Here is a 16,712-nt window from a genome sequence, read left to right as displayed (position 1 = left end):
CATTGTTTGGTCTGCTTGTGTTATAATTGGTTCTCAAATGAAATGCCTGAGTGTCGGACCTGGAGGTCTGAGGCCCTAGGATGTGCCCAGCACATGGAATCAGACGGTGGCTCCCAACTTAGCTGTCACTGGAAACCCCGGTGCAGTCCCCTCACTGTCCCTCCGATGCGTCTGTGGGCACCAGGGCAGAGGTCAGTAGCCGCTGGCTTGGGAGGCTCAGCGTGTCCCATGGAAAGTGTCCCTGCCAAGCTGGGCGCCTCACGGTTTCCTCTGCTGAGGGCTGGACAGCAGGCTGAGAAACTTCCCGATTTATTTTAGTAAGCTCGCAGCCAGCCCCTCCCTTCCTCCTGGTTTGTAGTTGTTTGTTTGAACTTGAGACTTCCTGAAGCCTGGAAGGTGTTTCTGCCCGGACAGCTCACTGACATTCGCAGCTCTGTCCACACAGCCCCTGTCTAAGGAAGGAAGCGACCCGAACTCATGCACAGATGGGCGGGCTCAGCAATTCCCACTCGGTCTCCAGCCGAGGAGGCATCCTAAACCCTCAGCCTCCAGCTGCAGGGAGAGCAGCAGGTGTGGAGCCTCTGTTGGGGACTGAGGGGGAGGCTGGGAACTCAGGAGGCCATTTGACCTCATTCTTTCTCACGACTTGGTAAAACTTAAGGTCACCAGGGACGTCAGCACCTGTTTCTCGTGACAGCTCAGCACCCAGGTGTGTCCTCCAGGTCGCTGGTGCCTCCACAGCTTCTGACTGCCTCGGGAAGACCTGTAGGCCTCGGGGAAGCTCAGGGCTCTCTGGCTGACACGTGAACTGGTCCTGACGAGTCACTGAGCCTCTGCATCAGATTCAACCATCAGGAGGGCAACGCAATGGCAGAAAAGGGTGTGTCCCGGGGGGCCGGGCGACGGTTCTGGTCACTACCAAGGAAGCGTCGGGGAGCACCAGGGCGCCACAAGTCAGGTGAGTCAGGAGGAATGGTTCCTCCCTGGGGACTAAGGACAAGTGTTCCCCCTAGACACGAACTTTCTTGTGATGATTAAACTTTTCAAAATATGTGAGCGGTACTTGTAGGACCCTTAAAAGCATCTGGTGAGCTGTTGGGCATCCTGGCAGGGTGTAGAGTCTGGCTTCATCTGAACTTCCTTTGTCTCCTGGTCTGAGGATCTGGCTCAGAAGTTTCGGTGGTGCGAGTCCTGGGCAGACAGTGAAGACGTGGGCCATGATGCACTGTCTGGAGGGCCAGTGAGGCTTGCTCCCGGGTTAACCAGGCCATTCAAGTTCCCAGCAGTCCTGTTGACACCGTGGTGGTCACACCCCCAACCCACTCCCAGTTCAGCTTCTCTTTGCTCAGCCAGTTCAGCTTCTCAGTCTCAGACTAATGTTTTACACATGAGCATCCAGAGAAGTGGGAGTGTTCCAGTTCCTGGAGCTGCAGACGTGCCTTGAGGCTGGGTTCTGGTCCTCCAGGAGCCTGGGAACGTAGATGTCGCTAAGGAATTGGGGGCTGCAGTGATCTCTGATTTCAGGCTCATGCAGACTCCTTAGGGTGTCAGCTATAATTCCCTGGGCTCCAGTGGCTCTCTGTGGACATAAAGGACCAGCGCCTCCTGGTGTCCATCTTAGATGTGCACACGCTAGGCAAAGAACAAGTGGTCCATTAGAGCTAGCCTGTTAGCACCGCAGGCTGCAAAAGGGAGGGGGCAGCAATTTGGGGGTCCATAATCTAAAATTTATACTATCTTCCACCCCAGGATTCACTCCTGAGGATGTCTCATGACCCAACACGGGCACAGCAGGGTGGAAGAGGGCGCTTGCCCTCCTGTGGGTATGGGAAGTTTCCCTAACACAGTGGGCCAGGTCAATTGGCACAGATAACCTAGGTTGAGGTACCAAGTCCCTAAGCCCTTTATCAAACCCTCTGACATCTGCCCAGCACAGTGCCAGGGAAGAGCAGGACTGGAGTGTGACAGAGGCCAAGCTAATCCTGGCACCTGCTGGGTATGTCCCAGGGTGCACAGTGCCCTCTTACCAGCAGCCCCCCTTCAGGCTCTAAACATGGATGTGTGGAGACTCTCCAAATACTCCTTCACAATATGGGGTATTCTGGGCCACGCTTGAGTTTACTCAAATGTCACTCACTATTCCTGGGCCACCAGCACCATCTGTCTGGTTTGGCTGTTGAGGTTGTTGATATCCATTTTGGGGTGCCCTCCTGGTTCTGCCTCCCCATCTATGTCTCAGTGGAATCTGTCTGATGAGGACCCTCCTGGTGCCAGTGCATCTTAGACAGGTGCAGCTCAGTGCAGTCAAGTTGCTCCTGCAGGTGCAGCTGGGGCAGGTGCGGCTGGGAGCAGGTGCAGCTGGGGCAGGTGCAGCTGGGGCAGGTGCGGCTGGGAGCAGGTGCAGCTGGGGCAGGTGCAGCTGGGGCAGGTGCGGCTGGGGCAGGTGCGGCTGGGAGCAGGTGCGGCTGGCTCACTGTGCAGCTCTGGTCTATAGGAGTTCAAACAGCTTATAGCTTGCTTGTTCGTGCTGAGCACCTGAGCAGGCAGTAAACCCTGGGGTCCATTTTCCCATTTAACATGGCTTTTTGAACACAGAGCCTTTCTAATGGCTTGCAGCCTTCTACTTATGTATCATCAGAGGTGAAGTCATGGCTAGTGCTGTTGACACAGAGTTTGAGTTATGAGAAAGGATAGGTGACAGGGATGCCATGTCATGAACAAAGGGTGACGATGGGGTGAGGGGTGGGTTGTCTGGACTGGTGAGACAGGGAGTTGGGCAGAGCTGCTGTTCTTGTCACAGAAGTGTATGGGGGGCATTTACTAGAGATTAGTACAGGGTTTCACTTCCGTGTGGCAGATTTGATGTGATTCTAAACTGGAAGAGCAAGGCCCACACAGGGGCCAGAGACACAGGTGCCCACCTCAGCATGGCTGCCCAGAGGCTGCATGTACCAAGGGCATGGGAGGGAGGCTCTGCCCGTTAAAGCACTGTGGAGTCCTCTTTAGTTGATACTTCCTGATGAACAATGGAACAATTAAGAAGCCTTAAGTGCCATTCAGTGGGAGCGGGGCACAGGGGCAGCGGAGCCCTGGGCCCTGGCACCACAGTTTTGGTTTGTGGAAGAGTTGCACTCGCCTTTGATGGGACTAGATTCCCTCCTCTGACTGTGGCGCTGCCATTCACAAGCTCAGTAAGTCAGTGAGCCCTAGTGGTGCACTCCTGTCCCTAAAGCCCCCATGCTGGGCTGCAGCTGTGGTCAGGAGCCCCACTCAGGGCCAACCATGAGAGCCTGGCCTCTTGACAGTTAAACATTACCCATCACCTGCAGTGAGTGCTGATCAGGACACAGAGGACACTTGGGATCTGTGACACCTTGTGGCCTGGGTGGGTGTGGCCTCCTGCAGCTTCTCAGCACTTCTAGGCCCTATCTGGCCTCTCCACCCCTGCACACATATCCATCCAGCGTGTACCGCTCTCTACACAGTAGTGCACAGACCCTCGGTACTGCTACAGTCTCACTGGGCTGCGCATTGACAGAACGCAGGTTCAGGTAGAGCGTGAGTCAGAGCCAGCCTTCCCACACCGCTTCCCCTGGTAAATGATAGTGCTGGGGAAAGTGTGGCTGAAGGTTATAATTTCCCGATACGCCAGAAGTGAAGTGTCATCATTTTATCCAGAAGCTGGGGTTGATCTCCTGGCCATCAGCCTTCACGGAGACACTGGAAAGCAGAGCCTGGGAGCACAGTGGCGGGCGTCCCCTCTGAAAACCCGTCTTATTAGGAATCCAGACAGTCTCTTTGTAAAAACGTGTTTGAGGTTGGCACAGGCGGTTTAAAACAGAGCCAGAACTAATTAAAAGGAGCAGATAAAGGCCTATGAAGATGACTCAGCTGTGTAAGCAGGAAGACCAGAGTATGGGTTTCCAGAACCCAAGTAAAAGCCAGGCAGGCATGGGCTGCCTGGAATCCCAGTACCTGGGGTCCCAGTAGCACAAAACCAAACCAAACCAAACTCCTCCTGGTTAGACTGGGGGATGCAGTGGTGAGCCGTGTGGGCAGAACCACCAGACACAGTGGCCAAGCCCCAATAAACAAAGTGGGGATCAGTGGGAGAAAGTGCTCCGTGTCCACCTGCCTCCAAGTGCACCTGCAAACACACAGGAAGACGTGTGCACAAGCACATCTTAGGTGAAAAATACCTCAAAGATTTTGGGGGCACTTGGGTTATGCTGATCACTTATGTTTGAGCTTCTGAGTAGTGAAAAATGAATGGTGGGCAAACTGTTGTGTAAAGAATTTTGGGAGCATCCTTCTCTTCAGCAGTTCACACGCATCTGTAAGAATCCTCAGTAGATATCATGTCTGGATTTTCTTCTTTCTTTAAGAAAATGAGCAATCCTAGGCTGATGTTCCACAGCAGCCAGCTAGAAATATGAAAACCTGTGTGTTCAGTAGGATTCCACCCAGAGTCACACTGTGATTACAGTATTGCTGTTCAGGAGAGCCCCCACATATATTCCAGCTGGTTGCTCTGAGGCAGGTGACTTTCCTATACCAGATGCACAGGCCATTGAGCTGAAACTCTTCCTGGCTCAGCCCAGAACTCACCATGTTTGTAGAAGACAGACATATTATTGAAAGTGGGAACATCGAGTGTGAGGCTAGACCACTGGTGTGACGGTCCTGCCTGTGTGCTAGTCAAAGCAGGAACATGCGGTGTGAGGCTAGACCACTGGTGTGACGGTCCTGCCTGTGGGCATTTTGTATCCACACTCCTGGCTTCCAAGCTTCAGAAGTTCGAGCCAGCAGAAGGGCGTGGTCATCCTGCTCTAACTCTAAAGCAAGTTTGCTGGGGCGGGGGAGCCTCCCGTTTGATTTATAGGGCTTTTGTTCACAGGGGAAACACTGGTGAGAGACATTTCCTCACGGTGCCCCTAGAACCTGTTTGTAAGAAAGCGTTTCCTGCTCTGAGGAAAGCTGAGGATTGTTATCATTTCCAAATTTTCAGGCAGCTTGGTCAAAGGTAGTAGTTTTGTGATAACTAGATGTGGATGTTGTCAGTTCAGTCAGAGCTGGGAAGGACCTCCTGACCAGCCCCTGACTTCCCCGGGCCACTGGCCACCACTCTGCCTAGACTGAGGCCAATGCCAGGCTAGAGAGGCCCAGAAACCCCATCCCACCTGTGCTGGGGTCCCTGCACGCTCTCTGTGGGGTCTCTGCTCTTGAGGAATGTGGAAGTAACAGGTGTGCCTACCCGGGCCTGCATTGCTCACAGTGTGAATTTGCTCACCTTAGGGAAACGGTGTCCTTGACATCCAAGTGGTGGGGGCTGCCAGTCATTAGATTTGAACTCAAAGTAGTGGGGACCTCACTGTGTTCTGCTGGTTGAGTTCATGAGTGCATCCTTGCCTGGATCACTGGGCAGAGAGGTGAGTTTCCCGACTGCCCCTCCATCCTCTGAAGCTTCATCTACCCCTTCGGGTCCTGAGCCTGTAGAAGTAGGTTATGAGCACGTGTCATGGCATCAGTGTTGACTGCACTGCATGCTGGGTGGGGGCTTTGTATGCAAAGCCTCTAATATGAAATAAAATGCCGGAGAAAGGCACACACACACACACACACACACACACACACACCTCTACCTCTGTCTGTTCCTTTTCTATAAAGAACGAGACTCGAGCTGATGCTGCAGCCTGCTCTTTGGACACCAAGGAGTCTAACCTCTTGCTGGTGTGCTCTGCTGGCCCCACTTGCTTCTGCCCTGGGAATGCTAACTCTTTTTCATCCATCACTGAAAGTGGAAGTTGTCCCTGGTTGAGCCCCTGTGCCTCACGCTAGCAAGAATGGCTTGATTGTTCTTTCCCCAAGGCTGCTTCCAGGCTGCTTCAGTCTGGAGTCCCTGTGTAAATATACAGGGTGGAGTGAGGAGGGGATGTTAGTCTTGTGAGAGCAATTACCGGCTACTGCTCCATCCTGGTTAATGGTGAAGTGAAAGTAAACCTTGGACACTCCTGCAGTCTTCGGAGTGCACTCAGTGCTCTGGGTGCCTGGGGGCATGGGCACATGCAGGGTGGCCATGGCACACAGACGTCCTGTCTGGATCTCTGTGGCAGAGATGAAACTCTACTACCTCTACTCTGAATGGTGCTCCTGGCTACACTCTCTGGCTGAGGGTGAGTCTGGGGTCCTCCGAGGGAGTGGGCACACCGTGAGGCCTGGCTGCTCTATGGCTGGGATTTGGTTGATGAGAGAAGTGGTCTCCTCTTTGGACCTGAGGCCACTAGGGTGGGACCTGGAACACGTGAGTTCCCACCCCCGCAGTTGTCTCTGGATAATTTGGTGGTGTCGGCTACCAAGAGTAAACATTTCTCAGGCTGCAGTGTAGAAACCCCTACATGCCACCAAGCCATTTTCATGACTGGATCTCTGGGGGAGCTACAAGACAATGATGATTCTGTCAGGGCACCTGAAGGGTCCTTCCTTTAGCCACCCCTCCCCCTTTTTTCTGGCCTGATCTCAACTTGTCTGTGTGATGTGGGCCAGGGCTGGCATTTTACAGAGTTTGTTATTACATGTGGTGTGACAGCTGACACAGTGGAGAGGGGTGGTCGCCAGAAATGCTGCTCAGGCCTGAATGTGTGGGACGTGTGTCTTGGACAGTAAGAGAGAAGGCTCCGAAGAGAGGGCTGCTGTCAGTCCTGTGCACACTCAGTACCCCATCCCCAAGCCTCCTCTCCTAAGAAGATGGGAGGGGTGTTCAAGATGCTACTGTGGCTAAGGTGGCACTCACAGGAGGGGTTCAGGACGGGACATATATCCCTCTGCTGCAAAGCATTTGCTCATGGGTTCAGGCTGACCATATAGAGCCCCTGGTGACATGGGGAATTGGCCAGGACAGCTGACTGTGAGAAAGATGACTTGAAAGGGTGGTGGGCAGTGTGGATGAGGCTTTCACACTCAGTACCACAGCCCGAAGGGACATCTGTGTCGGGACTGGGGCTCTGTGGGTGGGGCCTGTACACCAACCAGCTCAACTGTGAAGTTTCATTTGTTTGTAAAATAGCAACACCCTTTCCTTCTGGAAAGCTGAGGCTGGGGAGTTATGGTCTCCGTGGATAAAACCCGAGGTTGTGTGAACAATCTTAGGTGCTTGGCAGAGACCGCCATGGGTCTATGATGTGAGATCACCCTAGCAACCATCAGTGGGGTCTTGAGAGTCTGTAGATGTAATGAAGCACCAGAGGCCAATGGTGTCAAAAGCAGAGGCTGGGCCAAAGGCATGCTGTCTACTCATCATGTACAGATCAGTGCTCAGACACCCTCATGGAGCTGTCCTGCTGCTGTGAGGACACTCACAGAGGGGTGTTCTGCCACCCAGGGTCCCTGAAGCATGGCGTTCCTTCAGAGCTTCGCAGGAACGTGTCTAAGCCAATGGTTGACAACCTTCCCAATGCTGTGACTCTCAATACAGCTCCTCATGTTGTGGTGACCCTCAACCATAAAATTATTTTTGTTGCTTCTTCATAACTGTAGTTCTGTTTGAAATGTGATGTATATAACTGTGTTTCCCAATGGTAATTAGGCGACCATTGTTGAAAGGGTCATTCGACCCACAAAGGGGCCAGAACCCAGAGGTTGAGAACCACTGGTCTAAGCTGACAGGATGGAGTCAGAGGCACAGGCGGCACCCTGTGTGGCGGCAGGGGCTTTGGAACATGGCTAGGTTTCCTCCTGTCACACAGATCACCAGGGATTCTAGCACGGAGCTTTCTGCTTGCTTCCATCTTCTCTTTGTCTCTGAAGTCCAGCTTCCCCTGTGGTTTCTGGTACTCACACAGCAGTAAAGCCTGCAGAAGTGCTGCCTCAAAGCAGGGCATAAGGCTGCTTGCTTGGCCCTGTGTCAGGCTGCTGCTGCGAGTGAAGCCTGAGTCAGAAGCCTTACAGGAGCTGAAATTGTCCTCCTGCAGCCTGTCACAGCCTTCCCGAACCATGGAAACTTAGTTCCCCTCCCAAGGATTGCAAGGAAGGGCTGAGGAGGGGACCCACAGCCTGTAGACACTGCCATCCCATCCAAGGTCCTGTCACACCCACCCTGCTCCAGCTGTTGTTGGGGTGTGTGTGTGTGTGTGTGTGTGTGTGTGTGTGTGTGTGTGTGTGTGTGATGTAGATGAGGAGAGCTTAGGCCTTTTAGATGGCTTGCTCACCCAAGCCTGATGGGGCAGGGGAGGGTGTTGGGTTATTCATAGAAGGGCATAGAAACCAGAAAGTGAATTGAGTCCTGGGCTCCTAACCCCCTCCCCCAGGACTAGGATGGGGAAGGTGAGATGTAAGTATGTCTGACCAGCATGGAGTATCCAACTCCGTCACTGCAGAGCCAGTCTCTGAACTACAATAGATGACTTAAGAGGAGGGATTGATCATCTCTCAGCCAAAGTGGAATAAGACCCCCAGATAACACGAGCCTTTTGCACAAGCTTGTTAGGCATAGGAAGCTTTGATGATTCCGTGTCCACAGAGCAGCTAAGGGGTGTGGCAGGGCTGGGGAAGGAGCTTCCCCCACCACCTAGCATGTGGCTCTCAGCACATTGGGTGGCTGTCCTTTACTCTGAGAGTTCAGTGTGACTCAGAGCAAATGTGACAGGGTCCAGTAATAGGTGTCTGCTGTTTGCCATGTGGGCACAGCAGCTTCTGGGCTCTATTTACATTCTCCCTTGACTGTGTTTGTCTTCTCTAACATATGGCATGAAAATATTGCTAAGATCAGCCTGAGGAGAGCCAGCCTACCACCACAGAAACACTCCCTTCCCACGTGTGAAAGAACAGGAGGGCATGTGAGGGGGCGGTCACTCTGCTCTGGTGCCCCGGTAGAGCCAGGCCTTTTCCCTTAGGCTCCTGGGAGCTGGGATTCTGTGAAGCACCTCTATGTGTGCACACATGACCCTCTTACCCCAGAGAGGCTTACTTATGGCAAGGAGACACGAGCTGGGGACCAGGTCCTGTCCTTACTCTTAGACTCTGTGTCAGTTTTAGGACCTGGGCTTACCCCCACAGTGAGCCAGAAGCCTCATCTCCTGTTAAACAGTGGGCCAGCTTGTGCTGGTGTCGGCCCTATGGGGAACAGTGACTTTGAGACCTGCAGAAGGAAGTCTGTTTTGTCAAGGACAGAAAGTGAAGAGCCAGGGGTCTAGGCTCATTACAATTGTTTCCCTGGTCTTGATTTAACTGGTGAGTGGTATCTATCAAGAGACCCACAGCCAGACATTAGGCAGAGCTTGAAGAATCCTGTGGGAAAGGAGGAGGAAGGAGTGTAGGAGCCAAAGAGGACAAGGACACCATAAGAAAACCTACAGAATCAACTCATTTAGGCCCATAGGGGCCAACATAGACTGAACCACCAGACAGACAGCATGCATGGGACACACCTCGGCCCTTGGCACCCAGGTAACAGTTGTGGAGCTTGTAATAAAAACAGCTCCTAACAGCAGGAGCAGGAGCTGGCTCTGACTGTTGCCTGCCCTTGGATCCCTTTCCCCTGATTGGGCTGACTTGTCTAACCACAATAGGAACTAGGCCACACTGCTAGTCTACTGCAATCTGATAGTGTGTGTGTGTGTGTGTGTGTGTGTGTGTGTGAGAGAGAGAGAGAGAGAGAGAGAGAGAGAGAGAGAGAGAGAGAGAGAGAGAGAGAGAGAGATCCATGGGGTCCTCCCCTTTTCTGATGGGGGAGGGGAGGAGGGAGGATGAGAAGGGAGGGACTGGAAGGAATGAAGGGAGGGGAAGTTTTGATTGGGATGTAAAGTAAAAGTACAGAACCAGGTAAGAGCCAGGTAATAAAGTCAGCAGGAGAGTCCAGCCCCCCCATCATATAGAAATGATGCCTGCCCCATGGTGTTGCACAGGAAATGGTGATGGACTCACCGCTGTGTGGGAGGGGCTTCGTTCTCTTAGGAACTGGGGAAACAGCCTGTTTGATGAAGAGCGAAGGATGAGAAAACTGATAGGAAGCTCTGGGAATGCTTTGCTTGCTTGTCTGTTTATCCACTGACTTATGTACTTGGGGCCTCTGTGTGCTCAGCAGGGCCCCACTGTGGTGCTGTCCAGACCATGGCTGTTGTTAAAAGATGACGTCCCGGGTTTCGGCACCAATGTTAGGAAAAGGATGAAGAGAGTGGAGGGAGAGATATGGCCCATGGAGGTGCAGTGAGGCCTGGGGGCAAGGGAGATGCCTCTTGGGGGGCCCATGTTGGGAATCCCTTCCCCCTGAGGGACCAGCCACATGGTGGTATAGTACAGAATAGAGCTTATTCAAGTCATGGGAGAGTTAAGAGGGTAGTAGAGGCAGAGAGAAGAGAGGAATAGAGGAGTAGAGGCCGGCCATGAGCACATGGAGAGAGAGGGGGGAAGGGAAGGGATAAGGGGGGGTGCAAGAGCACGAGAGGCAAGAGGCCAAGAGACAAAAGAGAGAGGAGGGGGCAAGCAGCCCCTTTTATAGTGTCAGGTCACTGGGACAGAGCACACCTGGCTACTGCCAGGTAATTCTGGGGTTTACAGAATCCCAACAATGGGCATAGTCCCTTAGTAAAATCTCTCATTTGTCTCTCCAGTAGTATTTGAACCATTTCCTCACAGGGTGTCACTTTCTCAGAGGACATTTGTCCACATTTACTGGGGACCACAACTCCCCAGGAGCACGTTCAGACCTATGTGGCTCTTGCTTCTGCAAGGTCAGGACTGGATGTGAGATGTGCTCCGTCCAGTGCAGGCTACCTCGGGCTACACTTTATGTGCTGAGCTGCTGCCACGGCTGCCCACGGCCGTCCACTGTTGTCCACGGCTGCCCACGGCCGTCCACTGTTGTCCACGGCTGCCCACGGCCGTCCACTGTTGTCCACGGCTGCCCACGGCCGTCCACTGTTGTCCACGGCTGCCCACGGCCGTCCACTGTTGTCCACGGCTGCCCACGGCCGTCCACTGTTGTCCACGGCTGCCCACGGCCGTCCACTGTTGTCCACGGCTGCCCACGGCCGTCCACTGTTGTCCACGGCTGCCCACGGCCGTCCACTGTTGTCCACGGCTGCCCACGGCCGTCCACTGTTGTCCACGGCTGCCCACGGCCGTCCACTGTTGTCCACGGCTGCCCACGGCCGTCCACTGTTGTCCACGGCTGCCCACGGCCGTCCACTGTTGTCCACGGCTGCCCACGGCCGTCCACTGTTGTCCACGGCTGCCCACGGCCGTCCACTGTTGTCCACGGCTGCCCACGGCCGTCCACTGTTGTCCACGGCTGCCCACGGCCGTCCACTGTTGTCCACGGCTGCCCACGGCCGTCCACTGTTGTCCACGGCTGCCCACGGCCGTCCACTGTTGTCCACGGCTGCCCACGGCCGTCCACTGTTGTCCATGGCTGCACGGCTGTCCATGGCTGTCCACGGCCGTCCACTGTTGTCCACGGCTGCCCACAGCTGCCCACTGCTGTCCACTGCTGTCTGCTGATGTCCACAGCTGCTTCTCTGCTGACCTTCTGCAAGTTTTCATCAAGGACATGTCTTCATCGATGAGGGTCCTGAGTCCATGGGGCTGAGTCTGAGGAAGGGACATGAGACATGAACCCCAGTGGGTCATCCCCCACATACATGGAACTAATGTCAAGTGTTTTAGAGGGAGGGGCACACAATACACACACTCACAGACACACACACACACACGCACACACACACACACACAGACACACACACACACACACGCACACACACACACACAGACACACACACACACACGCACACACACACACACACACACACACACACACACACACACACACGCACACACACACGCACACACACCATTTCGAAGCCATTGAACCAGATCATATCATGCTGCCGGATCTGTTTTGCTGATAGCAGGGGAGCCACTGAAACCTGAGCGGGTTAGTCTCTGCTCTGGGCTTTAAAAGTGCTGACTGCGGAGCTGTGTTTGAGCTCTAACGAGAGAAAATAAGAGGCTTCCTCTCAACAACTGGTGTGGGTCTCATAGGTGACGCACAGAGATTAGACCAAGTCGGCGCAGATTCTGCCCATACAACAGCGTCGGCTCACAGGCTCCAAGCCAGGTCCCAGGCTGCACCCTTGCTCACGACCTGGGTTAGCTTGTCACAGGTACAAGGTGTTTGTATCTCATGTGCGACATGCTGGTTTCTAGGAAGTTCTTGGATGTTGACCGATGGAACGAAACTTCTCGAGAGAGAAACTAGCAGAGAGAAAAAAATCCATGGGACTCCGAATTAAAGAGAGTTGAGTCTGGCAGTGAAGAGATGGGATTGCATCTGGGGGTGAGAGATGAGGAGGAGACGGAAGAAATTGAGCTGGACAGGGAAATAAGAATGCACTGGCCCAGAATGCCGTTAACTCTAACGGACACGGTTTGAGATCAGGAAACCCCACGAGGAGTTTGATTCCTCACTGCAGCCAGACTGGCTGGCATCTGAGAAAGAAGCCATGGTTGTAGGTACAGCAGGCATGAGGAACTGCTCAGACCCTTGGTTCTGAGGACCTAGGACAGATGGCCTCAGGTTCACCTCTCAACCACTGTTTTTTCTTCTTGAATAGGAAAAAAAATCCTAGGAGGGCTGCTTTGGGGTTGCGCTGAGTGTAGGTCTTGAGTTGCCAGATGTGTGTTCAATGTTGGATGAGTTTCTCACATGAGGGCAGATTTGGGCAGGGACTTCATGACTGCCCTGGAGGCCCAAGGGGTCCCCTTCTCACATAAATATGTTAGCTGTGCTTGTAAAAATGTTTGAGGGAGGGGAAATACTTTAACATTTGGAAACACTTAATTCTTCTTTAGACAAAGCTGCTTGGGTTGCCCATCTCTCTAGAGGATACAGAGCCAGCCACAAATTTGCATGGAGGTCACACCTTATCTCGGGGAGTGAGCAGAGCTTAGAATGAGGGTGCACATTCTCCCCCTCAGGACACTGCTGCCCCTCTCCCCTCAGACCAATCTCTGAGTTCTCTTCTCTCTAAACAGCAGCACTGTCCATCCCAGGAGGGTCACTGGGCCTGGGGGTCAGCGCTGGCCCATTGTGTATGATGAACCGTGATCCACACACCCCAGAGTAGCATCCTCTTGACCTGGGCTCACAGAGGAACATGAGGAGTGTGGCTGGATCCCAACAGACAGGGCCTGAGGCCGTTGGTGCCGGAGCCTGTACTTTACTAAAGACCATGTCTGTTTGTACAGTGGGAAGCATTGAGACCATGACACAGAGGAGTCACGATGGTGCCCAGTGCATGCTTTGTGCCTACCAGGCACTTTTCCCCTGGGTAATTATGGCTGCCACCTCCCTGTTGGCTTCCAGCCTATCTGGGGCTTTGCCTTCTTCAACCTCTAGCTTCCCTTTGGCCCTGTCCCTGTCTGGCCACAAGGTCTGTCTCCCTTGGGCAGCTGTGAGGAGGCCTGGGTAGATGCTGTTACGTTTCCAGTTCGGGGCTGCTTACCTATGGAAGGTACACTCTGGCTAGTGACCTGTGCAGACCATCCCAGTAAGACAAGGATGTGAATGAGATTGGGGGACAGGGAACTGATGCCCCTAAGCCTGTCCTGTGCCCCAGAAGTGACAGGGCACGGCTGCTCCTCATCATCCCACCACACTCTGGTGTCTGTCACTGGTGAGGGAAACAGGGAGACAGCGGGTGGGCATGACTGGACCAGCCTCCACAAGGCTGGAGCAGCAAGGACCACAGGCATGTTCCTGATGCCTTCTTCCAAGGCTGTACCGCACAGGTTTACATCGGTTCTAAAGGAGCATCCTTGATCTCCAGCTCCACCATAGCTCAGTCAGATGCCCGGCCTGCTTCCTCTCTTCCCTAAGTCACCAGACTCTCTGGACCCCCAGGATTAATTGAGCTTCTCACTTTGAGCTCTGCTCTGTGAGGTGGTAGCCTTAAGAAGAAAACACACTCGCTTGGAGGGGAACGGAGAAGAAAGTGGAATTTAAAATATATGGTTTCTTTTATGTGTGTTCTGCCTGCATGTGTGTCTGCACCACATGCATGCCTGGTGTGTCTGCAGAGGCCAGAAGGGGCCACCAGATCCCCTGGAACTGGAGTTATGCATGGTTGTGAGTCCCTACACGGGCGCTGAAAATTGAACCTGAGTTCTCCGAAAAGCAGCTAGTGCTCTTAACTGCTGAGCCATCTTTGGCCCCAGTAAGAATGGAATTTTTAAAAATGCTGTTCTCCAGCTGGCTGTGAGGGTCTGTGATGAGGAAGGAGTGGCCCCTGCACCCCCCTCCCCCTCCTTCCTGTTAGTCCTGTTATCAGAGTTCTCTCTGCACATGCTCATGAGCCTGCCCTCTCACCTCCCCCCACCCAGCCCCTTCCTTCTGGTTGGTATCCCTGCCCCAGTTCTTTCTCTGCCCTCTGCCTTCCCTCCTACTACTTGGTCCTCTTCCTCTTCAGTATTTCTGTCTCTAACCTCCCTGCCAACCAGTCCTCCCATCTCTTACTCCACCTTCCTATTCTATTCCTTCTAACCCTCCCACTATCCCTTTCTCGCCGCTCCCCCACCCCCACGTGCCAGACAATGGAACCAAGCCAGTTAGCACCCGCTCCATGGCTTTCCCTGTGCACATCATGAGTTTGTCAGTGTGCACTTGGCTTCCCATGCTCAAGCTGCTGCCACCTGCATCCTCTCCCCTCAGCCCTACCTCCACGGATGCAGATCTGAGTAGCCTGGGGCAACACGGAATTCAGGCTTCCATTCACCTGCCCACTGCTTTCCACACAAGGCTGCTGTGTCTCTGTCTGCACAGCCCAGCTCTGTTGGCCTGAAATCCTGGGCCTCACCCTCTCTTCTGCCACCCCCACGAAACTTTAGCACAGACCTCAGACACACCCTGGCAGCTGGGTGGACTCGACCAGCTCTCACCATGCCAGGTACATCCAGGCAGCCAAAGGAAGCTGGCCCTGCTGGGTCATGACCTGCAGCCTGGCCACTCCCACAGAGCTGTTGAGCTGCTGGACTGTCTCTCACTCCACTTACCCTGCAGCAGCTGCTGTGTGAGTCCTGCAGGACTATGTAATCCATCATGTCCTGAGTGGGGAGACCCAGGCAGAGCAACACCCCACTTCTCATCAACCTGGAGTCCGGAGTTTCCTTCCATAGTCTCAGGTGGGTCCTGAGACTGAGACACCCCCCTCCTGTTCTTTAGGGGACCTAGGGGATTTCTGTGAACCACCCTGAATCCTGGCTTGAATCCTGTGATTTCAAGTGAGCCTCAGCTTCCAGAGTTGGGACAGGTTTAGGGGTACAGAATCTGATTGCACTGTACAGGGAGTCTTGTCTGACACCTGAGCAGAGGTATCCCCTGCCCCACCTCTATTGTTCCTATGGTCACAGTGCCAGGAGCATCCAGGAAGATAGTCATGGCCACACCCTCTGAGTCCCAGCTCCTCTGGCCTTTTATTTGACTTAGGTCCCACCTGTGTTTGCTTCCCGAGATGCGTATCTGCCCACAGCTGCCAGCCTCGCTGGATTGCTTGGGCTTCTGAGATGCAGCTGTCCATCACAGGTGGCTGCTCTACCTACAGCATTGGTACCGAGTCTATGACCTCACCCTTGTCCAACAAAGCGAGCACTCCTGAGGCTCCGGGGGTGGGAGATGGCCCACCATCCTAAGCCCACCAGACCCTGGGTTTTAGGCCTCTTCCAAGGGTCCTGTCTGGAATCAGAGGAAGTAAGGATCTTCTGATGTACCAGTTTTCCTGTTGGGCCTTCCTCTTTAGCTAATCAAGATGGGCATGGGTGGGCTTGCCAACACTGGAGACTCTGCTCTGTGGGCTTCCGGAAGCTGATTCTGAGCCTGGTGTTAAAGCCTCAGTCCTGGGGCCTCGCCCTGCTTCCACCCCTGTTGTATGTAAATTCCACCCCCAAACTCTCTGCTACTGTGTCAGTTACTTTCTGTGCTGCCATGATGAAATGCCGGAAGGACCAGTTTGTGTGGACTCCGGGGCAGTGAGTCTCATGGTGGGGAAGGCTTGGCGGCAGTGTCCTGAGGCAGCGGGTCACTTAGGTCTGCAGTTGTAAACAGAGAAGTGACTGCCAGGGCTCGGCTTGCTTTCCCCGTTTTACCCGTTCTGAGACCCCTACCCATGGGGTGGTGCAGACCCCTCTTTAGAGTGGGTCTTCCCGCACCAGTTAACTTCATCTGGAAGCTGCATCACAGGCGTGGCCTGAGATTTGTCTCTCAGAGATCCCAGATCCTGTCAGCTGATAACATTAAGCATCATAGACACGGGGGAACACACAAGTAAAAAGTGAAGGTCAGTTAGAGGTGAACAGAATTCCTTATTCTGCCACTGTGAATGCATTTATAACTCAAAGGTATGAAGACTCACCACGGCTATGGGAAGAAAGCTCAAAACCATGAAAAACACTGGGAAAAGGCACACACAAATGCAGTAAGGCATAGAACCCAGCCTCATGGAGGCTCAGAAGTGGAGACACACTGGAAAGCCTCAGACGAGTGGGAGGCTGAGGTGAAGGTCTCTGGGGAAATAGGGTTGAAAATGGGGGTCCCGAGGCTCTGGACCTGATCTGAGAGGTTGGGCTGGAGTTTGTCTGGAATCAGACAGAAGGGATGCCAGGGAGACACCTGGAAGCGTGTGCCCCAGGAGGGCCTGCGGCTGTGTGCTGTGATGGTTCTCGGTTGC

At 53.8% G+C, this 16,712-nt stretch overlaps 1 protein-coding gene across 3 annotated transcripts in view; it reads left to right on the top strand.

Moving 5' to 3' along the window:
* The first annotated feature begins 454 nt into the window (after positions 1-454).
* Positions 455-16,712, top strand: part of MCF2L (MCF.2 cell line derived transforming sequence like) — a 91,567-nt gene continuing 75,309 nt past the window's right edge. For 2 of the 3 annotated variants that reach the window (XM_080928427.1, XM_080928428.1), the window contains exon 1: positions 470-958. In XM_080928427.1, coding sequence (XP_080784553.1) covers positions 868-958 — 91 coding nt within the window. In that variant the 5' untranslated portion in view covers positions 470-867. Of the gene's footprint in view, positions 959-16,712 lie in introns of all 3 variants that reach the window. The other variant, XM_080928426.1, reaches the window with a different exon arrangement.

The sequence above is a fragment of the Micromys minutus genome (genome assembly GCF_963924665.1).
Source record: "Micromys minutus genome assembly, chromosome: 14".
In the NCBI taxonomy this organism is placed as follows: Eukaryota; Metazoa; Chordata; class Mammalia; order Rodentia; family Muridae; genus Micromys; species Micromys minutus.
Note: the sequence above shows the minus strand (reverse complement) of the source record. Positions and strands in the feature narration are given on the sequence as shown.